This window comes from Rana temporaria, chromosome 12 (assembly GCF_905171775.1).
Source record: "Rana temporaria chromosome 12, aRanTem1.1, whole genome shotgun sequence".
Lineage (NCBI taxonomy): Eukaryota > Metazoa > Chordata > Amphibia > Anura > Ranidae > Rana > Rana temporaria.
Window position 1 is genome coordinate 137,474,991 of NC_053500.1, and position 27,467 is coordinate 137,502,457.

The 27,467-nt window shown below is 49.8% G+C and overlaps 1 protein-coding gene across 1 annotated transcript; it reads left to right on the forward strand.

Moving 5' to 3' along the window:
• The first annotated feature begins 6,834 nt into the window (after positions 1-6,834).
• On the forward strand, positions 6,835-18,017 carry TOB1 (transducer of ERBB2, 1). The gene is made up of 2 exons (XM_040330898.1): positions 6,835-6,940; positions 16,611-18,017. Exon 2 carries the CDS (start codon positions 16,687-16,689, stop codon positions 17,656-17,658), a length of 972 nt encoding a protein of 323 aa, XP_040186832.1. The 5' UTR covers positions 6,835-6,940; positions 16,611-16,686; the 3' UTR covers positions 17,659-18,017.
• Positions 18,018-27,467: the final 9,450 nt, after the last annotated feature.

The following is a 27,467-nucleotide window of genomic DNA, read 5'->3' on the forward strand; positions in this document are numbered from 1 at the left end:
ACTGGTTTCTTTACATTTAGGGTGGACCTGTCATCAGATATTTTTTCATGTTAGATGCATTTCCAGGTATTTATTCCCTCTCACAGAGGTCACAGTACCCCCCCTGACAATGCCATCGTCTGCTTTTATCTCCAAAAGGACGCCACCATCTTTGCTTAGGCACCATCCAGGGTCGACCCCCCACAACCACCGCTCAGGGTTGTGGGGAAGAAGCCCTTGTCCCCACTAACATGGGGACAAGGTGCCTATCAGGTGTCCAATCACAGCACAGGACGAGAGGAGGAGCGGGCAGGAGAATCAATCGGGGTCGGGGAAGATGGATGACACGGACATCGCTCGCCGTCACCCACCCAAGACAAGGTAAGTGCCTGGCAGAGGACAGGGGGACACAGTGGCAGCACAAGGGGCACAGTGGAAGTATTTGGGGCACAGTCGCCGCACATGGGGCACAGTGGAAGTATTTGGGGCACAGTGGAAGTATTTGGGACACAGTCGCCGCACATGGGGCACAGTGGAAGTATTTGGGGCACAGTCGCCGCACATGGGGCACAGTGGAAGTATTTGGGGCACAGTCGCCGTACATGGGGCACAGTGGAAGTATTTGGGGCACAGTCGCCACACATGGGGCACAGTGGAAGTATTTGGGACACAGTCGCCGCACATGGGGCACAGTGGAAGTATTTGGGACACAGTCGCCGCACATGGGGCACAGTGGAAGTATTTGGGGCACAGTCGCCGCACATGGGGCACAGTGGAAGTATTTGGGGCACAGTCGCCGCACATGGGGCACAGTGGAAGTATTTGGGGCACAGTCGCCGCACATGGGGCACAGTGGAAGTATTTGGGGCACAGTCGCCGCACATGGGGCACAGTGGAAGTATTTGGGGCACAGTTGTCGCACATGGGGCACAGTGGAAGTATTTGGGGCACAGTCGCTGCACATGGGGCACAGTGGAAGTATTTGGGGCACAGTCGCCGCACATGGGGTACAGTGGCTGCTTTGGTGGGCACAGTAGCTGCAATTGATGGTTTTTTTTTTTCTGAATTTTTCAGTTTGTTTGCGCCCCCCCAAAAAATTTTGAGCACCAGCCGCCACTGGTTCGGCCCATTACTAGTCACTGGGTGAGAGAAGACTGTGGAAATGCTTCCTTCTGCCTGCAGCAGACTAAAGACATCATCTCAATCTAGGCACTGAGTGGAGCTAAAGATGGATTTTTAATGATAAAAGGTGGAGCTTTTCTGAAAAATGATCTTGTTGCTGTATATTGTAACATGTCAGGAATAGACGGGATTCATGGCCACTTATCAAGTTACTGACAGGCAGGGGCAGACTGACCATTGAGGCTCTCGGGCACTGCCCGAGGGCCCCATGCCACTAGGGGGCCCCATCAGGGTTGCCAGGCTCAATAAAACCAGGGACAGTATGTAAAAATCTGTGTTTATTTTACATCTGTCCCTGATATGTCCGAAACCGACATGCTTTTGATGTGAAAATCCTGAGATTTTAGCTGCCCTGCCTCTGCACTGCCTCCTGGCGTGGTGGCCACCTGTAAGCCCAGGGGCCCCATAATCTTCTATTGCCCGGGGGCCCCATGAGCTGTCAGTCCGCCCCTGCTGACAGGTCCACTTTCTCCTATCCATACAGCTGACTTAGTGAGTCCCTTGGAAGCACAGCCCACAGGACTTGACTCAAAATACCCTGCAGGCAGCTGTAGGTGGCAGCAGTGAGGCACGAGGCACACAGGACCTCAGTGATGTCACCCTTCTTGCCAGTAGTTCGTCCCCAACAATCGTCCCAGCTTGTTAGGAGTTTGTGACGGCATTTATCAATGGACAGGCAAGCTAAATATAGAGTCCCTCTGCCTCTAGGAATAGCAGGAGAGGGCAGAGGCGCTGAGCTCAGCACTTTGGCAGCACAGCGAGCCGAGAATGTCACCAGATATCGCATTTCCCTGGAGATGGATTTCAGGCTGTTCAGCTGTGGAAAAACAAAAAGGGTGGCTTACATTTGCTGCAGTTTAATAAAATATCATCTTCGATATATAGGAAAATCATGAAGCACCTTTGCATGCGGCACAACCATTGTGGTGTGGGTGCCATTCGTCCTTGTGCGTCCCCATTTCTGAGGGCCGATCCCTGGCAAACACAAATCCCTCTTGTGTAGTCATATCACATCCACGTCCCCAGTGCTATAGTCATTGCACTGAGGAGGCACTGACCCCCCCCCCCCAAATTTCCCCAGTACTATAGTCATTGCACTAAGGAGGTGCCCCCCCCCCCCCCCCATTGTCCCCAGTACTGTAGTCATTGCACTGAGGAGGCACCACCCCAATGTCCCGAATCCTGTAGTCATTACACTGAGGGTCTCCACACACCAGTGATGTAGTCAATGCATTGAGGAGACACCACCCCAGTGTCCCCAGTGCTGTAGTCAATGCATTGAGGAGACACAGGAGAATCAGGAGGGCACAATAGTTGAATCAGGAGGGCACAGTGCTGGGATCAGGAGGGCACAATAGTTGAATTGGGAGGGCACAGAGCTGGAATCAGAAGGGCACAGAGCTGGGATCAGATGGGCACAGTGCTGGGATCAGGAGGGCACAGAGCTGGGATCAGGAGGGCACAATAGTTGAATCGGGAGGGCACAGAGCTGGGATCAGAAGGGCACAGAGCTGGGATCAGATGGGCACAGTGCTGGGATCAGGAGGGCACAGAGCTGGGATCAGATGGGCACAGAGCTGGGATCAGATGGGCACAGAGCTGGGATCAGATGGGCACAGTGCTGGGATCAGGAGGGCACAGTGCTGGGATCAGGTGGGCACAGTGATGGGATCAGGTGGGCACAGAGCTGGGATCAGATGGGCACAGTGCTGGGATCAGGAGTGCTGGGATCAGGTGGGCACAGAGCTGGGATCAGATGGGCACAGTGCTGGGATCAGGAGTGCTGTAGTCAATGCATTGAGGAGACACAGGAGAATCAGGAGGGCACAATAGTTGAATCAGGAGGGCACAGTGCTGGGATCAGGAGGGCACAATAGTTGAATTGGGAGGGCACAGAGCTGGGATCAGAAGGGCACAGAGCTGGGATCAGATGGGCACAGTGCTGGGATCAGGAGGGCACAGAGCTGGGATCAGATGGGCACAGTGCTGGGATCAGGAGGGCACAGTGCTGGGATCAGGAGGGCACAGAGTTGGGATCAGGAGGGCACAATAGTTGAATCGGGAGGGCACAGAGCTGGGATCAGAAGGGCACAGAGCTGGGATCAGAAGGGCACAGAGCTGGGATCAGATGGGCACAGTGCTGGGATCAGGAGGGCACAGAGCTGGGATCAGGAGGGCACAATAGTTGGATCAGGAGGGCACAGTGCTGGGATCAGGAGGACACAATAGTTGAATCGGGAGGGCACAGAGCTGGGATCAGATGGGCACAGTGCTGGGATCAGGAGGGCACAGAGCTGGGATCAGGGGGGCACAGTGCTGGGATCAGATGGGCACAGTGCTGGGATCAGGAGGGCACAGTGCTGGGATCAGGGGGGCACAGAGCTGGGATCAGATGGGCACAGTGCTGGGATCAGATGGGCACAATACAGTTTATGGGATGTTGCCCGGCACATGGCCATCCCAGGACAGCTTAATAAAAAGCGTGACTGTCCCGGCAAGTCCGGGACAGTTGGCAAGTGTGATTTAATGCTTAAGATTGTCATGGGGCCCCCATGCACCTGGGCAGTGCCTAGGGATGCCCATGCATTAAGAAAACCCTGCTGATAACAACGTAACGACGTCAGCGAAGCCAAGCTCACCTGACATGTTTCGTCCCTCCGGATTTTATCAAAGGTAGCTTTTTTTTTTTTAACAGAATCAATGGAAGCTTTGACAAAGTCCAGAGGGACGCAACATGTCAGGGGGTGTGGCTTTTCTAACATATGGGGGAGGGAGGATGCACATTTGGGTGATGTGTGGGGAAGATTTCACAGAAATTGTCGATCAGTTATGAGATTTATGCATGGAAATTTTTCTTCTAATTTACATAGAGGGCGGGACTTTGTAGACTGATACGTTATTTTCTTCTTTCACCGAGAATAATGATTGTTATGTTTTTGTTTACACCGAATTATTATTATGTGATCCGTGTCATTTATATGTTTGATTTAATGCACATGTAAGATATCAAGTGGAGCCGTTCACTATTTTCTTAATTATTTTGTATACAGAATGGTGTGTGTGTGTAATATATATATACACACAGGGGTAGATTCAGACTCTGAGTGTGCGGCGTCGTATCTCTGCGCCTGATTCATAAAATTGGTTACGCATAGATTTATTTGGCTAAGATCCGACCGGCGTAAGTCTCTTACGCTGTCGTATCTTAGTTGCAATTTTAGGCTGGCCGCTAGGTGGCGCTTCCGTATATTTACGCGTCAAATATACAAATTAGGTAGATACAGCGATTCAGAAACGTACGTTTGCCCGGCGCATTTTTTTACGTCGTTTACGTTAGGATTTTTCCGGCGTATAGTTACCCCTGCTATATGAGGCGTATCCTATGTTAAGTATGGACGTCGTTCCCGCGTCGAGTTTTGAAAATTTTACGTCGTTTGCGCAAGTCGTTTGCGAATAGGGCTGGACGTAATTTACGTTCACTTCGAAAGCAATGACGATTTGCGGTGGAATTTCGAGAATGCACACTGGGATTCTTTCACGAACGGCGCATGCGCCGTTCGTAAAAAGCGTAAAATACGCGGGGTCACCATTCATTTAAATAAAACACGCCCACATCATCCCCATTTGAATTAGGCGGGCTTACGCTGGCCCACATTACGTAACTTAGGGCGCAAGTTCTTTCTGAACACGGAACTTGTGCCCTAATTTACAGCGGCGTAACGTATCTGATACGTTACGCCCCGCAAAAAGATACGCTTATCTTTCTGAATCTAGCCCACAGTATGGTAACATTGTATACAGATAGGTGCGTATATGATGTGATGACATTGTATAAAGATCAGTACATATACAGTATGATAACATTGTATACAAAATGGTGTATATGTGATGACATTGTATACAGATAGGTGTGTGTATATATATATATTTTTTGGCCCAGATTCACAGAGAGCAAAGCGTACATTACGCTGCCATAGAGTAACTAATGTACGCTACGCCAACGCAGCGCAGAGAGGCAAGCACTGCATTCAGCAAGCCAGTGCTCCCAATGCTGCGCCAGCGTGGCGCGGGATTCGAAGGGCGTAGGTGGAAGTGGGCGTGACCCCATGCAAATGATGGGCCGAGCACCAGACAGATACGTATCACGAACTGCGCATGCGCTATGACGTGGACGCATCCCCCGGCGCCTGCTCACAACCACGTCGGAACTGCCTAAACTACGCCGGATCACTGCGTACGGCGTGAACGTAACCTACGCCCAGCCAGACACACGTCCAACGCAAAATACGCCGGCTTGTGTTCCCTGGTGCAGACCTTTGCATGTCTGCTGCCGGGTTGCACCTCCTTTATGGGGAATAACTTTACGCCGGACGTACAACTTACGCGCACCTCGCGTCGGGCGCACGCAGGTTAGTGAATCGCCGTATTTCCCTCATTTGCATGTTTGAATGGCTAATCAATGGGAGCGGCACCATGCGGCCAGCCTAAATGTGCGCCCACTCTACGCCGGCGTAAGCAAGATACGTCGGCGGGGTGTAGCCTGTTTTTAGGCGCATATCTGTTTGTGGGTCTGGCGCACAGATACGACGGCGCACATTTGCACTTACGTCTGCGTCACTTGTTATACGTCGGCGTAAGTGCTTTGTGAATCTGGGCCAATGTATCTCACAAAACTAAGTACACCCCTCACATTTCTGTAAATATTTTATTCTATCTTTTCATGTGACAACACTGAAGAAATGACACTTTTATACAATGTTGTGTAGTGAGTGTGCTGCTTGTACAACGGTGTAAATATGCCGTCCCCTCAAAATAACTCAACACACAGCCATTAATGTCTAAACCGCTGGCAACAAAAGTGAGTACACCCCTAAATGAAAATAAAAATATATATATATACAGTATGGTAGCATTGTATACAGAGAGGTGTATATGTGGAGTGATGATGTATACAGAGAGGTGTGTGTATATATATATGCACACACACACACACAGTATGATATTGTATACAGAATGGTGTATATGTGGAGTGATGACGTATACAGAGAGGTATATATATATATATATATATATATATATACAGTATTATAACATTGTATACAGAGAGGTGTATATGTGGAGTGATGACGTATACAGAGAGGTGTATACACACACACACACACACATACAGTATGATGATATTGTATACAGAATGGTGTATATGTGGAGTGATGACGTATACAGAGAGGTGTATATATACACACACACACACACACAGTATGATGATATTGTATACAGAATGGTGTATATGTGGAGAGATGACGCATACAGATTGCAGTGTATGTGGAGTGATGACGTATACAGATCGGGGATCTCTCTCAGAACATTGTATTCACTTTCGTAGGCTGGTTATGGCCGCTGTACTCCAGCTCTCATGACGTCAGCAGAATCAGAACACGCCCCCTGCAGCTGTCAGATCTCCTATAATTATCGCTCGCCCCTCCTACCCCGACTGACACGACGTCCGTCCAATCGCCTCTCGCCGTCCCAACAACAGGCGACGCTACTGGGCCTGTCCTCCCCACCAATCCCACTTCGTCGTTCGCTCCGGGCAGGGCGACGCCTCTCCTCTGACGGACAAGGCGGCGAACCAATAGAGCGCCGAGATTTTCCCCTTTGTAGGCGCTGATTGGGCAGCTCCTCCCCCGTGTGATGGGAGGGGCGGGAGGTGATATATAGGCCCGTGGTTGACAGTCGGGACAGCGAGAGCTCCAGCAACGCTGAGAGGGGGACGGAGGAGGTAAGAGTCGGGGGATTTGGTGGTCTGGGCCGGTCGCTGTGTGAAGGGAAAGCGGGGGTTAGGCAGAGTACACGAAGGAATGACACGCCACCTCACAGACACTGATAGGAGCGGTACGTGTGGAAGTGCCACCGTACGTAGTATGTGGTGACCCCCACCTCACCGCCCCTCACTGTATTGTTCTAGGGGTGTCGGTGGGGGAGGGGGACAGCCAGCTGTACATTTCATAGGTCACTACCAGGGGACCCCCCTGCCCCGCCCCCTTACCCCCTCATCTCCCCAGTTCCGCCCTCTTACCCCTATTTACAGAGCCCCGCCCATCCATTCTTGCTGAGCCACGCCCATCTCCCCTTCTCACGGCTGAGTCCCCTCTGTGAGACATGTGTGGGCGGAGTTTTGTGTCCTTGGGGGAGGAGCTAATCTGAGGAATAACTCCGCCCAGTGTGCTGTCCATTGAATAGTAGTGTGTTTTCAGGACCAGGTGGGTTGAGGGGGAGGGGCCAAAAGTGGGGAGGAAAGGGATTGGCTCTCAGAAGAACACATGTGGGAGTTGCTCTCTCCCCCTGTCATTGTCATGTGATATGTACAGGCTTTTCTCATTGGTTCCCTGTAAAGTGTACCTGTCATGAGAAATGCTGGAGTTGTCATTCTTGGGGGGACTCATGGTGATGCCGGATTCCTGGCCTGCTTTGCGGGGGAGGGTAGGTTGGGGTTCCTTCTTACAGAGGAGGGTCCGGTGTCACCAGGACAGACCGGATCAGCAATGGCCGCCCTGAGCTTCTCCTATCACAGCTGTGCCCAGCGTTGTGGGTGGGACTTGGGTGATCTCATTTACATATTCTGTGCGGTGGGTGGGATCTGGTCCTCTAGTGCTCAGTGATTGGGTTGTTTTTCACTGTATGTGTCCAGCAGACTTGTAATAATATTATTCTAAAGCAGGGATATGCAATTAGCGGCTGTTGAAAAACTACAAGTCCCATCATGCCTCTGGGTGTCATGCTTGTGGCTGTCAGTCTTGCCATGCCTCATGGGACTTGTAGTTCTGCAACAGCTGGAGGTCCGCTAATTGCATATCTTTGCTCTAAAGGATTTATATATATATAAATTAGTGCCCACAGTGTGCTCTGCACTTTACAGTATAAAACCAGCCGGACCCACTGAGCTCCATACAGGATCCTCTGTTCTGCCAACATCCTACCAGGCTGGGACCTCCTGTATGGTGCTGGAAGGATCTGGTGTCCTCCTCACCATAGTCCTAGCTGCCCTCTGGTGTCCTGGAATTATGGTTTGGCCGTCCTGTCTGCGGAGTCTTGGTGGCCTTTCTTGAATATACCCCCCCCTCCCCCCCTTTACACAGGTCTATGTAGACTCCTCCCCCTTATTCTTTCTTGCAAGCCCCCCGTCCTGATTGCATGGTCCTGGCTGCCGCCTCACCCGCCTCAATGTCTAAACCACACATCCCTTGGTGCCGCCAACCAGAGTGGCAACTCCAGGCCCGTCCCTCCCAGTCTAAACCGCCATGTTGTGGCCACCGAATACCCCATTGGGCGTTGCTTCCCCCCCCCCCCAACCTCTCACTGTGTCCAGACTGCATGACCGGGCGTGCTCCCAACCCATCCATGTATAGCCCACGCAGTCACTTCACCCCCTGAACTGCATGCTATTGGCTGCCCCATTCGTGCCTGCACCATCATTTTCTTGTCACCCCCCCAACGTCGTGTCTAAACTGTAGTTATAGCTGGCCTGAACCCCCCTGTCTAACATGGTTGTGGCTGGCACCATCTGCTCAACCCCCCCCCTCCCCCAATGTTTAAACCACATGGTTGCGCCTGCAACCAGAGTCCCACGCCCCCATGTGTTCATTCTTGCCCCCCCCCCCCCCAAAGCCCCCATGTCTAAACCACACGGTCCTGGTTGCCTTCAATCCAACTTCTGTCTAAACCGAATGGGTATGGCTGTAGCCAACACCTAGCCCACCCCTGCGGCGTTCTATGTGGAAGCCCCTTGTACCAGTCATGACTGCCTTCAGCCCAAGGTAATGGCGAAGCGCTGGCATTTGCGCGAAACGCGTCTACCTCTTTGTCCCCCCCCCTGCTCCACCTGTCGTAAGAAGCTTCAATAAAAGGATTTTTGGAAGTGCAGCCGTCCGGAATTATTTCTTCATGTCTTCAGCCCAACTTTTCAGTGCCTGAACCACAGTCGTGGCCGCTGCCCCCCCCCCCCCCAACCCAAAGCACTTGTGTCTAAACCACATGGTCATGGCTGCTTTTAACCCCCCCCCCCGTGTCTGAACTGCATGTGTGTGGCTGTAGGCAACCCCCCCTCTCTAAACTGCATGTGTGTGGCTGTAGGTAATGCAACCCCCCCTCTCTCTAAACTGCATGTGTGTGGCTGTAGGTAATGCAACCCCCCCTCTCTAAACTGCATGTGTGTGGCTGTAGGTAATGCAGCCCCCCCCCTCTCTAAACTGCATGTGTGTGGCTGTAGGTAATGCAGCCCCCCCTCTCTAAACTGCATGTGTGTGGCTGTAGGTAATGCAACCCCCCCCCTCTCTAAACTGCATGTGTGTGGCTGTAGGTAATGCAACCCCCCCTCTCTAAACTGCATGTGTGTGGCTGTAGGTAATGCAACCCCCCCTCTCTAAACTGCATGTGTGTGGCTGTAGGTAATGCAGCCCCCCCCTCTAAACTGCATGTGTGTGGCTGTAGGTAATGCAGCCCCCCCTCTCTAAACTGCATGTGTGTGGCTGTAGGTAATGCAACCCCCCCCCTCTAAACTGCATGTGTGTGGCTGTAGGTAATGCAGCCCCCCCTCTCTAAACTGCATGTGTGTGGCTGTAGGTAATGCAACCCCCCCCCCCCCTCTAAACTGCATGTGTGTGGCTGTAGGTAATGCAACCCCCCCCTCTAAACTGCATGTGTGTGGCTGTAGGTAATGCACCCCCCCCCCCCTCTAAACTGCATGTGTGTGGCTGTAGGTAATGCACCCCCCCTCTCTAAACTGCATGTGTGTGGCTGTAGGTAATGCAACCCCCCCCTCTAAACTGCATGTGTGTGGCTGTAGGTAATGCACCCCCCCTCTCTAAACTGCATGTGTGTGGCTGTAGGTAATGCACCCCCCCTCTCTAAACTGCATGTGTGTGGCTGTAGGTAATGCACCCCCCCTCTCTAAACTGCATGTGTGTGGCTGTAGGTAATGCACCCCCCCTCTCTAAACTGCATGTGTGTGGCTGTAGGTAATGCACCCCCCCTCTCTAAACTGCATGTGTGTGGCTGTAGGTAATGCACCCCCCCTCTCTAAACTGCATGTGTGTGGCTGTAGGTAATGCAGCCCCCCCTCTCTAAACTGCATGTGTGTGGCTGTAGGTAATGCAACCCCCCCCCTCTAAACTGCATGTGTGTGGCTGTAGGTAATGCACCCCCCCTCTCTAAACTGCATGTGTGTGGCTGTAGGTAATGCACCCCCCCCCCTCTAAACTGCATGTGTGTGGCTGTAGGTAATGCACCCCCCCCTCCTCTCTAAACTGCATGTGTGTGGCTGTAGGTAATGCACCCCCCCTCTCTAAACTGCATGTGTGTGGCTGTAGGTAATGCAACCCCCCCTCTCTAAACTGCATGTGTGTGGCTGTAGGTAATGCAACCCCCCCCCCCCCCCCCTCTCTAAATTGCATGGTTCTGTGCAGCCCTCCCCTGTACTGGTCATGGCTTCCTTCAGCCCAACTTCTGTCTAAATGGCAGCCATGCCCCCCCCCCCCATATTTAATCTGCCCAGTTATTTACTACTATTTGGGGTTCATATTGTCCCTCCATTCCTGAATCTCAACTGCTACGTCTTTCTGCCTTGAACGGTACCCCGGGAGGTATGATGTGTATGGGGAGTCATGTGAAGAACTTTACATGCTTTGCTCTTCCACATCCCCCCCCCCCCCCCCCCCCCCCCACTATCTAGACGTCCACATCTCTGGTGGCCGTTTGTTGCCATCTTTGCTGAATGTCTGCTGACAGTGACAGTTCTTTGGGGGGGGGGGGCATTCCCACTGTGTGGCGGTGACCTGTGGTTTTCCACACTGGGTAAGCTTCCCAGTAAAACGCGTCTTGCAATGCAGGCTGGGGCGAGCGAAGGCTTAACGTGGAGCAGATTGATAGACTTACACTGAGAGGAGCTGCAAGGGTCGCCGGGGGGGAGGAGCCTGCATGTTTAATGAGCAAACATGGCTACATACAAAATAAGTTTGCACAGAAACCCAGTGCATTGTGGGGGGGGGGTTTGTTATCGGCAAGGAATGCACAGCCAGCCCTCTGTAATGACGAGAAGAGGGTCAGGCAGGTGTGACCATCATGTCCCTCTATAGAGGGCGCTCTTGTGGAAGGGAGATGTTTGTCAAGGAAGGTCTCAGATGATTCCTATTCAACTTTATTTTTTGTATTTTTTTTTTTAAATTTATTTCACATTTGTATAAAACTGAAGCGAAGACGGATTCCTCTGCCTTGTGTTGATGGATTTGGTGTGTTTTGTGTCGTGTGGTTGTATATGGGCTGTGAATAATCTGACACATAACCCCCCCCCCCCTCCCAGCGCCGTCAGTTGAGGGCCCCCATCTGCTCTGTGTTTAGGTGTGACATGTCGCTGACATATGTGATCCTCTCTTGACGTCGGCGTCCTGCTGCTGTTCTGTGGGATCAGCGGGTGACACATGGTGTGAACGTTGACCTGTCGGTGCATAGGGGGAGGCGCCCTGAGTGGAGGGGTTTCCTGACCCTTTTCTGAAGGGCCACGCTATCTTCTGGTGTGTGTGTGTGTGTGTTGCAGGACAGTGTGTACTACATGTCCCAGCTTGCTCTGTGCTGTATCAACCCCCCTGCAGTGTGCGTGTGAACTCATGTCCCAGCATACCCTGTTCCATTTCATATCCACCCCCCCAAGTGTCTAAACTTCCAAGCATACCCTGTGGTGTACCATCTGCACCCCCAAGCATGCCCTGTGCTGTTCCATATGCACCCCTCGTGTAGTTGAACTACCCAGCATGCCCTGTGCTGTCATTTGCACCCCCAAGTGTCTGAACTGCTCAGTGTGCCATGCCTTATGCACCCCTAAGTTCCTGAACTACCCAATGCTGTGCCATATGCACCCCCGAGTGTTTCTGTACTACATGGTGTGCCCTGTGCTGTGCGGTATGCACCCCCAAGTGTTTCTGTACTACTCAGCATGACCTGTGCTGTTCCATATGTACCCCCCCCCAGTGTAGCCCAACTACCCAGAATGGCCAGTGCTGTCATTTGCACCCCTAAGTTCCTGAACTACCCAATGCTGTGCCATATGCACCCCCAAGTGTTTCTGTACTACTCGGCGTGACCTGCGCTGTTCCATATGCACCCACAAGTGTAGCCTAACTCCCCAGAATGGCCTGTGCTGTCATTTGCACCCCCAGTGTCTGAACTGCTCCGTGCGCCATGCCATATGCACCCCCAAGTTTCTGAACTACCCAATGCTGTGCCATATGCACCTTCAAGTGTTTCTGTACTACTTGATGTGCCCTGTGCTGTGCCGCCGTATGCACCCCCAAATGTTTCTGTACTACTCAGCATGACCTGTGCTGTTCCATATGTACCCCCCCCCCCCCCCCAAGTGTAGCCCAACTACCCAGAATGACCTGTGCTGTCATTTTCACCACCAAGTTTCTGAACTACCCAATACTGTGCTATATGCACCCCAAGTATTTCTGTATGACCCAGGGTGCCATATGCCCCCATAACTGTCTGAACTGTGCTGTCATTTGCACCCCCAAGTGTCTGAACTGCTCAGTGTGCCATGCCATATGCACCCCCAAGTTTTTGAACTACCCAGTGATGTTCCATTTGCACATATGCACCCCCAATTGTTTCTGTACGACCCAGGATGCCCTGTGCCCTCCTAAGTGTCTGAACTGCCCTGTGCTGTCCTTTGCACCCTTAAGTGTCTGAACTTCTCAGTGTGCCATGCCATATGCACCCCCTAAGTGTCTGAGCATACCTAGTACTGTGCCATATACACCCTCAGTGTCTCGGCTACCTAGCATTCCCAGTGCTGTGCCATATGCACTCTCGGGTACCCACAATGTCCTGTGCATTGCCATGTGCACCCCCAAGTGTTTCTGTACTACTCAGCATGCCATGAGTTGTGCCATATGCACACCCCCCCCCTCCCTAAAGTGGCTGAACTTCATGTCCAAGTATGCCCTGTTCCATATGCAACACCCCCCCCGAACTGCATGCCCAGTGCTGTGCCATATGTGCTGCCCCCCTCCCCTCCTTCAGCAGATGTATGATCCGGAGACGGGTGTATGTGCCGTCTATAGTCCTGTGTATTTATAGGCTGCATGACGGACGGCTTAGGTTGGTTTGTCGGGTATTTTTAACCCTATGATTTCAGCATGCTGCATCTTCCATTCTTGTCAACATGACGTAGCCCTGGATAAGGCTAGACATATGTGAGCACTTGCTGGGGGGGTCCATGCTGGGACTTGTAGTTCTACCACATCTGAGGGGTTAAAGGTTCTTCCTCGGAATCCAAGTTGTTTTTCTGATGCAACCTTTAATCTGTGATTCCGGCTGAATCTCTCTCCTGTTCCTGGGAACTCCGGATTGTGGGGGGGTCGGTGTGTCCCCCCCCGTTCTTCTTCTCTTCCTGAGGTCCTTCATAACCTTAAACCTGCAGGGGTGTGTCCCCGTCTGCCGTGACGTTTCATTACATTTTTGGCTGTCCTGATCCGTTCCCCCACCCTTGCTGATCCAGCAAATGTTTAAAGGTCGTTTACAGCGACTCGGAAGATTATGTTACAGTATGGGGGAAGGGTCATGGAGTCCAGGATAGACTGGGAGTAAACTTAAAGTTAACCTGTCACGTGTGCGTGTGTGTGCGGCTCGAACCAGTGAAGGGCGGTGAGCGAAGTGCCTGTGCGTCTCTTTATTTTACCTCCTGGGAACCTCAATCTACAAATATTGACTCTGCACTGTGAAGTCAGTCATGGCATCGCCCTGTGTGCCTCTCTGGATGGCCATGGGGGGGTCAGGAACAGAAAAAAGGACGTGTGGTTAACACTCAGTGCCAACCTGTTTATTTAAGCGGAACCCCAGCCCCCCCCCCCCCCCCCTGTTGGTGACTAAACTTTTTTTGCTTTAAATGGCAAACCTTTTGTACTTGTCGTTAAGGTTCCCCTATCGAGATGGTTCCTGTAAGGTTTGCGCAGGCGCAATCCTTGCCGAGGGAAATCTCCGAACCTCGGCCGGCATCCAGGCTCATTCTTTAACATCCCTGTGGATTGGAGGATGTTAAAAAAAAGAGCCAGGAGGCCGAGCGGCAAGGATTGCGCCTGCGCAGTGCTTACAGCAGGTGTGCCCAACCAGTGGCCCGGGGGCAACATGTGGCCCGCAGAGCCCTCTGATGTGGCCCACGACCTCCTCCTCCTGCTCTGGGATGGAATAAAATAGAATACTGTTATTACTAAAATCAGTGTATATTTGGGCATATCTGTTCTGCAGTGGTTACTGGGCTGCTTTCAAACTGATCCACAGGTGCAGAAAAATGCACCTGTGGGTTACCTGCACTGAGCCATAGACTTCTATTACCTGCGAGTTTGGTGTGTGGAGAGTAGAGTGGGCGAGTAGAGTGGGCTCTATAGAGCCAAGTGGGCTGCCATCCACCTGCTCCGCTCATTGTGGCCCATGACCGGTTACCAAGTCGCTTAGGTGGCCCTTGCTTTTCAAAAGGTTGGGCACCCCCCCTGCCTTACAGGATCCATCTTGATAGCCGGAACCATATCGGCAGATCACCTGCTCTGAGCAGCTTCAATCTCCCGCCGGCACTGCCCACCCCCCTGCTGAGTGCCCCCATAGCAAGTGGTGTCAGGGCACCCGTGTGGTCTTGATCCTTAGCCACACTGTCCATAGACAGACCTTGGCTCGGCCCCTCTCTGCTCACTGGCTGACAGCAGCAGAAGCCAATGTCTCCATGTCCAGTGAGGAGAGAGCCAATGTCTTGATATTTGATTGGGGGACGCTGCACATTATAACGTGTTTTTTTTTTTTTTTTTAAAGGGGTTGTAAAGGTTCATGTTTTTTCACTTTAATGCATCCTATGCATTAAGGTGGGAAAAAAAACACCTGGCAATGACGCCATTACTTAACCTGAGCCTGTACACCTGCTGTGCGCGTCCCCCGGCGTCCTTTTATCCATGGAGTCTGCCCGTTAATTGGATAGACGCAGTGTTTCTCAACTCCAGTCCTCAAGGCGCCCCAACAGGTCATGTTTTTAGGATTTCCCTCAGATGAAAAGGCTGTGGTAATTACTAAGGTGGTGAAACTGATCAAAATCACCTGTGCAAAATAATGGAAAGCCTGAAAACATGACCTGTTGGGGCGCCTTGAGGACTGGAGTTGAGAAACGCTGGGATAGGGTGATGGCAGTGTAGCCATTGGCTTGCGCTGCTGTCAGTTACATCCAATGATGTGGCTGCAAGGGGGGCGGGACCGAGTCATACACTCTGTGTCTATGGACGCAGCGCGTATGATGGGGAGCGTGCCTGCAAGCTAACCCCCTTGGGAGAGAGCTTCCCAGGGGGGGGTTGGCTATTGCGGGGAGGAGCTGAGCCGCCGAGGGACCCCAAGAACAGGAGGATCGGGGCCGCGCTGTGCAAAACTAAGTGCACAGTGGAGGTAAGTGTGTTTTTTCTTTTTTTTTTTATCGCATACAACCCTTTAATGCACAGAATGCAATGGGGGGAAAAAAAACACATGTTTACAAACTTGCCTATAGTTATCTGCTCTGTGTAATAGTTTTGTACAAAGCGGCCCCAATTAACTTCTGGGTTCCCCTGCTGGCGCTTTAGGCCCTTTCTCTTCTTAGGGGTGCCCTCACGGAAAGCCGCTTTCCATAGGGGTGCCCTCACGGAAAGCCGCTTTCCATAGGGGTGCCCTCACGGAAAGCCGCTTTCCATAGGGGTGCCCTCACGGAAAGCCGCTTTCCATAGGGGTGCCCTCACGGAAAGCCGCTTTCCATAGGGGTGCCCATGCAGGCTTGCTCCTGAGTCCAGCTGCTGCTGCATCCATTGATACAGCGGGACTTTGCCCTGCTCCACGATTCCATGTCACAGCTTTTGATTGACCGCTGCTATCTGTCCAGTAAGGAGCCGGGGGCCGCTGCGCTCATGCACACCGCTGTATCGGCTCGGGGTAAGTGGGTTACCATCTGTCAAGTTAAATTGTTCAGGAGAGGATGTAAAAACGTCCCGTGTACATTAGGCCTTACTCTAAACCAGGGATATGCAATTAGCGGACCTCCAGCTGTTGAACTACAAGTCCCATGAGGCATAGCAAGACTGAGCCACAAGCATGACGGCCAGAGGTCAGTTTTGCGTTCTGAGATGTTTGTTGTGCGCACTCAGGAAAATATTTACCTGCAGCCAGTGAAACCTCCCGGTGGTGCGTCTGGCGGTGTTGGTTTGGTTCCCAGTCACTTGGCCTTGCAGTGATTAAATACAACTGGTCCCATCACATTGGTTGGGGAGGCATTCACCGGGAAGGCAAAGTTTGGGGAACTCAGTTGGGATATGCAGCTTTCTCATGTACTTTTCTCAAGTGTTGGTGACATAAGATTTCCCTTTCCAACCATTTTTTGTTTTTTTTCTTTATTGCAGGAAAAACAAAGATTTCTAAGCGCTTTACCCTCTACCTGCCTGGCACACATCCTCCTGCCCTTACCAAGAGATATTTATGACAGATATGCAGCTTGAAATTCAGGTAGCTCTGAATTTTATCATCTCGTATTTGTATAACAAACTGCCCAGGCGACGCGTCAACATCTTCGGGGAAGAGCTTGATCGACTTCTGAAGAAGAAATATGAAGGCCATTGGTACCCTGATAAGCCGTACAAGGGGTCTGGCTATAGGTGCATCCACGTCGGTGAGAAGGTAGAGCCAGTCATAGAGCAGGCCGCCAACGAAAGCGGTCTGGACATTGAGGACGTACGTAGAAACCTTCCTCATGACCTCAACGTGTGGATCGATCCCTCTGAGGTGTCCTATCAGATCGGAGAGAAGGGACAGATCAAAGTACTTTACGTCGACGACAACAGCGAGAACGGATCGGAACTTGATAAGGAAATCAAGAACAGTTTTAACCCCGAGGCCCAGGTGTTCATGCCGATCATCGACCAGTCCTCTCCGGTATCCAGCTCGCCCTCGCCTCCGTTCGGCGACTCTGCCGCTGTAAGCCCGACGTTTATGCCCAGGTCCTCTCAACCTTTAACGTTTACGACTGCCACTTTTGCTGCCACAAAGTTCGGCTCCACCAAAATGAAGATGAACGCCCGCAATAAGATTGCACGGTCCTCCCCCACGCAGTTCGGCTTCACCGTCAACAACTTGTTAAAGCAGAACGCGTTGTCGTCCTCCATGCACTCGCTGTATGGCCTCGGCCTTACAAACCTCCAGCAGAGTACTTCTGCCCTTTCCCCGAACGCCAAGGAGTTTATCTTCCCCGACATGCCAGATCAAGGAAGATTTGGCATGAACTGCCCCAACGATAATGCACTAGGCCTTGGCCCCTTTCCTTACAGCAATGCCTTCGACATGTTTGCGGCGTACGGCGGTCTCAACGAGAAATCGCTAGTGGACGGCTTGAACTTCAGCCTCGGCAACGTGCAGTATTCTAATCAGCAATTCCAGCCGGTTATGGCGAACTAAACTGTTATTTATCCAAAGTATTGTACAAGCTGCGCGGTCTTTTTTTCCTCGGCTTGTAGCCCTCGTACATTCAAGTTGGTTGCAGAAGCACATACAACTTAATTTTTTTATTTTTTTTTCCCCCCCAGACTAAGTGCAAGCTTATATTGTGTTCACTACACTTTTAAGGAATATTGCCTGGTACAGTATTTAGAAGCTATATTTTTTTTTTTATAGGCATTGAGTGTTTTTTTTTTCTAAAAATTGAAAATATTTGTTTTTTGCTTTTTGAAGGTCGGAATATCCCGTTTCACCCACATTTAGAGGAGTGAAAAAAAAATTACATTGTATAATGTATTAAAAAAAAAAAAAAGGGGAAATGACTTTCCAACTTTGTAAGTTTTTTCTATATAATATATTTACATTGACACATTTCAAGATTTTTACGAATCTGTGATTCCTTCAGCAGCTTTTTTTTTTTCTTATATTTTGAAACTGAAAAGTCTTTGAGACACCAAGCTGTTCATAAAAATAAATAAAAAAAATTATTGATTTTTATTCCTCACTGTACTTTAATTATAGAGGGATACTTGTAATTTCAAGAGTTGTATTTTCTGTTACAAAAATTAAGATTTTTTGCTATATAAAAGATGGAGATATGTAATTGTAATTTTTGTATCTAAATTGTGCAATACTTGATAAAGTTAAAGTATATTAAGTCAGTGTCTTACATGTTAAGAACTGAAATAGTTTATATTTAGTTTGTATTAAAATTATTTTAAATAAAAAAAACGTATCCAGTGTTTTTCTTGATTTCAGGGGCAGTTGGCATTTTTACGGGATGATTTTTTACTTATTTTTTTATGCAGAAACAAGTTGTCACTAGGGTTGTCCCGATACTAGTATCGGGACCGATACCAAGCATTTCCCTGACTACTTGTACTTGGGGAAAATGCTCCTATACTTTACCGATACCTGACTTTCCCTGTATCCTCCTCCAGTTCCCCCATCTGTTCTGCTCTCTCCCTCGATGCTCCTGTGTCCCCCCTCTGTGCCGCTGCTGTTCTGCTCTCCCCCCTCTGTGCCCTGTGTCCATTCTCCGTGCCGCTGCTCTCCCCCCCTCCGTGCCCTGTGTACATTCTCCGTGCCGCTGCTCTCCCCCCTCCATGCCCTGTCCCCCCTCCGTGCTTCTGCTCTCCCCCCTCCGTGCCCTGTGTCCATTCTCTGTGCCCCTGCTCTCCCCCCTCCGTGCCCTGTGTCCATTCTCCGTGCCCTGTGCCCATTCTCCGTGCCCTGTGCCCATTCTCCGTGCCCTGTGCCCATTCTCCGTGCCCTGTGCCCATTCTCCGTGCCCTGTGCCCATTCTCCGTGCCCTGTGCCCATTCTCCGTGCCCTGTGCCCATTCTCCGTGCCCTGTGCCCATTCTCCGTGCCCTGTGCCCATTCTCCGTGCCCTTGCTCTCCCCCCCCCCCCCCCTCTGCGACGCTGCTCTCCCCCCCCCCCCCCTCTGCGACGCTGCTCTCCCCCCCCCCCCCTGCGACGCTGCTCTCCCCCCCCCCCCCCCCCTCTGCGACGCTGCTCTCCCCCCCCCCCTCTGCGACGCTGCTCTCCCCCCCCCCCCTCTGCGACGCTGCTCTCCCCCCCCCCCCCCCTCTGCGACGCTGCTCTCCCCCCCCCCCCCCCCTCTGCGACGCTGCTCTCCCCCCCCCCCCCCCTGTCAGGATGGAGAGCGGTAGGAGCTGCTAAATCTGGCTCCTACCTTTACCGAATGAACAGTCAGTGATTACTAACTCTGTCCATTCACATAACTGAGCATCGTAAACTGTGTTTACGATGCTTCAGTTTATGAATGGAGAGGAGCTTCTGTCTCCTGTCCATTCATTTCCAGTGCAGCTGAGAAAGGGACTGGGGAATCAAAGTCCCTTTCTCTGCCTCAAAGGGGAGATGTCAGAGGTCTGTTAAGACCCATGATGTCTCACCAAAGCCCCCCAACAGGGCTAAGAAAAAAAATGACAAATAATACAAATTGTAAAAAATACATATTAAAATAAAAAGCACACTGACACATTAACCCCCCCCCCAAAGAAGCATTGTAAAAAAAAACAACCAAAAATTGTGATTTTAAAATTGTAAAATAAAAAAAAAATACTGACACATGAAGAATCGGTATCGGCGAGTACTTGGAAAAAATTATCGGTACTTGTACTCGGTCTTAAAGTGGTATCGGGACAACCCTAGTTGTCACCCCTTTCTAGGTTTTGTTCATGTTGATGCAGGAAGGGTCCAGGTGACACAATGGAACTTGCTGCTGCAGTCAGTGTGCCGGGCGGATTCGGCTTCCCATTCATCATCTGCAGACCGGCGCATCAGCACTCTATTCAGGATTAATAGCATAGAAAGGCAACTCAATAAAACTGCTGATTTACTTTTTATAAAATGAAAGTTTATTTAAGGATCAGAATGCAGGCCAGAAAAAAAAAATGAATTCACCTAACCAAAGATCTAATGGATGTCAGAGCAGTAAAACGGGGCTTTACAAGTGACTGGGGCTGGCGGCATCGAGGTCTGAAGTCACTTGTGGGCTTTTTAAATCTTGACAATTTTTTTTAGGGTTCAGAGTTTTGCCGCCTTGGAGATTATTTCTAGAAGTTTACTCCATTTCCTGGAACTTCAAGTCTAAAAGTTTTTTTAAAGTGCAGGCAGCTTTTAAAGAGATATTAAAGCGGTTGTAAACCCAAATTAAAAAAATATATAAACCTGCAAGACAAATGTAGGACTAGCCTACTAGCTCATTATGCATTACTTGCCTTAGATCTAAGCCCCGGAAGCCATCCTTGTCTTCCCCTCCAGCCAGAGCCATCTCTCCAGGAGATTATTTCCAGATATCGCTGCTCCGATTGGCCAGAGCGATGATCACATCACTCTGCGCATGCGCGCTGGAGCCATCAAAACCAGCATTCTCAGTGCGCCTAAATAGCGGCGCTTTTACGCAACCGCCCCAGTGAAAAGGGCCTAAGGCGCCTGTTCCACCTGAAGAAAAATGGCCACAAAGCATGATGCTGTCACCACCATGCTTAACGGTGGGTATGGTGTTCTTTTGGTGATGTGCAGTGTTTTTGCACCAAACCTCTTTTGGAATTATGGCCAAAAATTTCAACTTTGATTTCATCAGACCAGAACACATTTTTCCCCACATGCTTTTATGAGACTTCAGATTTGTTTTTGCAAAATTTAGCCAGGCTTGGATGTTTTTTTTAAGAAAAGACTTCCATCTTGCCACTCAACCCCATAGCCCAGACATATGAAGAATACAGGAGATTGTTGTCACATGTACCACACAGCCAGTACTTGCCAGATTTTCCTGCATCTCCTTTTCATGCTCTTGTCAGCCTCCCTGACCAGTTTGATTCTCATCAATTTTGGAGGGACGTCCAGTTCTTGGTAATGTCACTGTGGCATGTTTCATCCACTTGATGGCGGTCTTCACGGTATATCTAATGCCCTGGAAATTCTTTTGTACCTTTTTCCTGACTGATGCCTTTTTAAAAATGAGATCCCTCTGTTGCTTTGGAAGTTCTCTGCGGGTCATGGCTTTTGCTGTAGGATGAGACTTAAGAAAATGTCAGGAAAGACCTACTAGAACAGCTTAATATGGGGTAAATCAGAGGCACTTTAATGATGGCCGGTGTGTAGTGAAAGTTTACAGGTCACATTAAAGGTGGAAAAACTTCTGACAGGATTTGGGTATATATATATATATATATATATATATATATAAATTTTTGTGATGCAACATTTTTTTTAAACAGGTGAGTGTAGACTTTGTATCGTGTGTGTGTGTGTGTGTGTGTGTGTGTGTGTGTGTGTGTGTGTGTATATGTGTATATATGTATATATGTATGTATATATGTATGTATATATATATATATATATATATATATATATATATATATATATATATATATACACTGGCACTTCCGGGTAGGATGTGTGCCCTTGGTGGCTCGCGTCTGCTGTGCTTAGACACAGTGGAAGATCGGCGGTTACAGGGTACCTGATATCCTCCAGCACCCGCTGATTGTTAGACATAACCGCAATATCCACTAGTACAGTGACAGTGCGTATCTTTTATAGCACTGGTCCCCCGACCCCCCCAGGTGTCGGTTATCATCAGTGTCTGCCACAATTGGGTTCAATACCACTTTAATTCCCTCCTGAGCGTGTGAAGCTGAATTGGTTTCTAAACATCCAGTCTAGGGGCCAATTGGTGTTTTAAAAGGGATCACGGTGCTGCTATAAAACTTTGGGGGGGCCATTTACATAATGCATTGGGGGGGGGAACTTGCTCATGACAATCGCATTGCAGGTGCGTGCCTATCTTATGGTGCCCCAAAACATTCAGGCTGGGTTCACACTAGTGTGAATTGGATGTGGGTCCTCCGCATTCAATTTGCATGACGGAAGATTGTGACTGGTTCTCTATGGCGCCGGTTCACACCTCTCCGGAGCGGATTGCACAGAGGTCCTGTGAGTCTCTGTTTCAGGCAAAAAAAAATTCCCTGAAACGGAGAACGGGCACATCGGACCCTCTGCTGCGAGCGAGACGCAGGTTTTATCTGAACCCAAATATTTAATTTGCCAATATTTCATGAGCCGTCTGATTATTGCAGTGCTTTGGTCCATTGGCAGGCTATTTGTTAATGAGCTGCTTTAATTCAAACACGCTGCACAAATGGAATGTTCCCGGACTACATTCACTCGCTGAACTACAGAGTTTTTTTTTTTAAATGAATTTGCATTCCATTCTCAAGAGAACCTTTTCCTTCAGTTGAGAGTTTGTACATTTTGGTATCTCTGGGTTGAAGAGAGACTAATCTGCACCATACACATTACAAAACTGCCTTCAGCTTCACCAGCTATGATGTATTAGTGCAATGGCCGGCTTGATTAAAGGAGTTGTAAATGAAAAACATTTTTCACCTTAAAGGGGTTGTAAAGGTAAAAGTTTTTTTTTTACCTTAATGCATCCTATGGTAAAAAAAACATCTGACAGCACCGGCCCCCCCTGAGCCCCTGTTTTACTTACCTCACCGTTTGAAAGTCCCGGGCGCGTGCTTGTCATCTTGTTCGGTTCCCAGCCTGGTTGTTGATTGGCTAGGCTGGGCGGATTGATGGCAGCGCAGCCATTGGCTGGCGCTGCTGTCAATCACAGCGGATGACTCGGCGTGCCGGGGGGCGGGGCCGAGTGATACAGTCGGCGGCTATGGCCTCTGATGTATCACGGGAGCGCGCTCGCAAAAGCTTTCCACCATGCGAGGGAGCTCGCATAAACAAGGAAAGCTTTTGCGAGGAGGAGCCGAGACAGCCGCCGAGGGACCCCAGAAGACACGGATCCGGGTCACTCTGTGCAAAACGAGCTGCACAGCGGAGGTAAGTATAACATGTTTGTTATTAAAAAAAAAAAAAATGCCTTTAGTGTCCCTTTAATGCAATATATGCATTAAGGTGAAAAAACATCTGATGTTGCCGCCCCCCCGTTTTACTTACCTTACCGTCGAAAGTCCCGCGTGGTCTCGAGTTCCTCTTCGCCGCTAAGCCTGGCCGCTGATTGGCTAGAGCGGATGGATTGAGAGCAGCGCCGGGGCCGAGTGATACATCGAGCGGCTATGGCTGCTCGCTGTATTACAGGAGCGAGCCCGCAATTACTCACCACCATGCGAGCGCTCTCATGACTGTGGTCAGTACTTGTGGGGAGGACCAGAGACAGCCACCGAGGGACCCCAGAAGACGAGGATCGGGGCCACTCTGTGCTAAACGAACTGCACAGTGGAGGTAAAAGTATAACATGTTTGTTATTTTAAAGGAATTTTTTTTTTTTTTTCTTTACAACCGCTTTAAACATCTGAAAACGGGTGCATGCCGAGGACATCGCACTGAAAGTTCATCCTGCCAGACTGGCTTCTCCGGTAGTCCCTGCCTGTGGCCACACCCCCTAAAATGCGTTTCATCCTGATAGGGCTTAAAGTGGAAGTTCAGTCAAAACTGAACTAAACTTAACCAGGCACTTTCACCCAGCTGTCAGCGCTGTACCTTTAAATGACAATTGCATGGTAATGCAACACTGTATCCAAATATCATTTTGCTGACACAAATAGAGCTTTTTTTTGGTGTTCTTCGATTATCACTTGGGTTTTTTTTTTTCGCTAAACATACTGAATATTTTGAGTTTTTATTTTTTCTTCCTTTTATGTTATAACATTTTGTAAATGAGTGTTTTTTTTCCCCTCCTTTTACTGATGAGGCTGCACTGATAGGCATACCTGGTGGGTCTGCACTGTCCATCAATGTGCTGATTTATCAGCGCAGACCCCCCCCCGTCGGGAGAGCCACTGATCAGCTATCCTCTACCCGTGCCTTGTCGGCACGAATAAAGGAAAAGCCGATAAATGGCAATTCCCAGTTACGATGTGACCAGCTGTGATTGGACACGTCTGATCACATGGTAAAGGGCCTACAAAATAGGCTCTTTGCCGGGATCAGAGATGTGATGTGTCGAGTGACACACTACTACCGATCGCCGCACTGAGCGTCCTCGTGGCTTATCCTGCTGGAAGTCATGTGATGCCCAGTTAGGATAAGGAAACCACTCTAGCTGTCATTCTGCATACAGCGGGTGGGAGGTGATTAAACCAACCCCCCCCCCCATTCTAAGCATATTTCTATTCTGCCTTAACTTATCTATTCCAACGTTGGTCTGGTCACATGACTGGCTTAATGCAAGTGTAGAGGAGGAACAGCCGACAAAGGATGTCCTATAGTAAGCCTATAAGTAAAGGGACTGTCAACATATAGCTGTTGTTGGGAAACTCTCCTTTACACTGAAGCCGGTGCTGGAGAGATTGTGACCTGAGAGACTTCAAGATAGGCAAGTGTTGACCGCTTTCCTTTTATGGCAGGGGTCTTCAAACTACGGCCCTCCAGTTGTTCAGGAATTACAACTCCCATCATGCCTAGTCATGTCTGTGAGTTTTACAATGACTCATGGGACGTGTAGTTCTGCAACAGCTGGAGGGCTGTAGTTTGGAGATCCCTCCTTTTACAGGGTAGGTATAATAGGGATAGGAGTAGGTTTTGGTTAACCACTAGCCGCCCGCCCACCGTCATATGACGGCGGGACGATGCAGCTCTCGTTCTGGGCAGACTTCATATGATGTCTTCGCCTTCCTGAACCACTAGGGGGCGCGTGCCCGGCGCGTCACTGGGGACCCGATGCACGTGCCCGGCTGCCGTGATGGCACCTGCTATTGCCCAGTAACTGAGCATGACCATGGATCTGTGTGTGTGTAAACACACATCCACGTCCTGTCAGGGAGAGGAGACCGATGGTGTGTCCCTTGTACATAGGGACAACCATCGTCACCTCCCCCAGGCAGTCCCCTGTCCCCACAGTTAGAATCACACCCTAGGGAACACATTTAACCCCTTAGTGTTAACCCCTTCCCCGCCAGTCACATTTATACAGTAATCGATGCATTTTTTTTAGCGCGGATCGCTGTATAAATGTGAATAGTCCCAAAAATGTGTCAAGTGTGCGCTGCAATATTCCAGTCCCGATAAAAATCGCAGATCGCTGCCATTACTAGTAAAAAAAAATTGCATAAATCTATCCCCTATTTTGTAGACGCTATAACTTTTGCGCAATCTAATCAATATACGCTTATTGCGTTTTTTTGTTTTTTTTGTACCAAAAATATGTAGAAGAATGCGTATCGGCCTAAACTTAGGAAAAATGTTGTTTAAAAAAAAAAATGGATACTGTATTTATCAGCGTATATCGCACACTATTTTCCCCTTAAAATAAGAGGAAAATCGTGGGTGCACGATATACGCCGATAGCCGCTTCCCGCGCTCAGTTTGAAATCCTGCGCGGACATATACCGAGTGCAGTACACTCGGGTACATTCGGCTAGGCTCGTCTTTGCTCGTGCTCACACATAAACGTCACAGAGCGTGAGCGCAAGCGAAGCCGAGCCTTGCCGAATGTACCCGAGTGTACTGCACTCGGTATATGTCGGCGGAGGCGTTTGAACTGAGCGCGGGGATCGGGGACTCGACTTGAGGCGCGCGCTGGAGAAGCCGGGAGGACACCATCAAGGCTGCAGACGGACGCCGGACCGGACGATGGACGCTGGGAAGACACCAAAACTGTAAGTAATAAAATCATATAACATTTTTTTTTACAGGAATTTCGGGGGCAACTTTAGGGGTGCGCGGTATACGCGGGAGCGCGTTATACCGCGATAAATACGGTATTTATTATAGCAAAAAGTAAAAAATATTGTGTTTTTTCAAACTTGTCGCTCTTCTTTTGTTTATAGCACAAGAAATAAAAATTGCAGAGGTGATCAAATACCAGAAAATCTAATAGTGTGTATGGGGGGTCTAGGGCCGATCACTTGTATGTGATCACCCCAATTACATGCGATTGGGGGGGGGGGCAATTAACTGCAAGAGGCTCCCATTGCTTTTAATGGGGTGTTGCCCAATCTTGGGAGCCCCACTGGGGTTCTCGAAGCTGATCGCAGACAGGGCGTGATCGCATGTGTGAATGCTTCCTAAGGAATAAAAGTGACTCCTGTGCTGGCTGGTTGTGCCTGAGATGGGCGAGGCTTTGTATGGAGGAGCAGTTCAGCATTATCTAATCATTAAATCCTTTGAACTGTCTTATGTTTATGACACACACAGCTGAGGTTAGCTTTTTTTTTTGGGATGTGCGATTCCCCACCCAGGGAGCAGTCCACAGACAACTTCTAAAAGCCCATGTAACCCAATCGCTGAAATGTCATATAAGCTTTTACATGGTAACAGCTAAAGCAGCCCACAGATTATGCAATTTTCTCTCCTTCGCTTGGTGCCATTTAGAATGATCATGTTTTGCAGCATTTGCTGCGCAATTTGGAATGGCGGGCAGAGTCGCTTTGATGCCGCGTGCGATTCCAGATTGAGAATGGGGCTTCGAACATGCTGTGGGCTCCTGGCAGGGAATGTGGAGGGCGAAATCCCAGCACTGGTATGTTGGGCCTCAGCTTCAGTATTGTCGTTGTACCCCTCCCAAAGGAGATGCGGATGGGCTGTGCAGCTTCAGACTGGGTTCACACTTCTACGAATCAGATGCAGTGAAATTCTGCATCTGATTCGCATGATAGGATTGTGACCGACTCTCAACAGAGCCGGTTCACCCATCCCCGGGGCGGCTTGTGGAGTGCACAGCAGAAGGGCCCTGTGCGTTTTTAGCTCAGTTTCAGGTCGAATTCGGGCAAAAATTCTGTCAAAATTTTGATCTGCCCCGCACCGCACATATAGCCAAATTCAGAGAGACTTAGGCCTAAGTCAGAATTTGCGTCGGCGCTAATTTAAGCGTATTCTGGTAACCAGATGCGCTTAAATTAGGCTCAGATACGAGCGGCGTAAGTGTCTTACACCCTCGTATCCTAAAGTGTAATTTTTAGGCTGACCGCTAGGTGGCGCTTTCATTGCGGTCGGCGTAGAATATGTAAATCAGCAGATACGCCTATTGACGAACGTACGCCCGGCCGACGCAGTACAGATACGCCGTTTACTTAACGCATTAGCGGCCTAAAGTTATTCCATCAAATAGATGGAATAGTAATGTTAAGTATGGCCGACGTTCCCGCGTCAAAATTCGATTTTTCGTTGTTTGCGTAAGTCGTCCGTGAATAGGGATTTACGTTGTTTACGTCCACGTCAAAATCAATAGGCCCGTGCGGCGGACTTAGCCGCAATGCGCACTGGGAAATGTAGACGCCCGG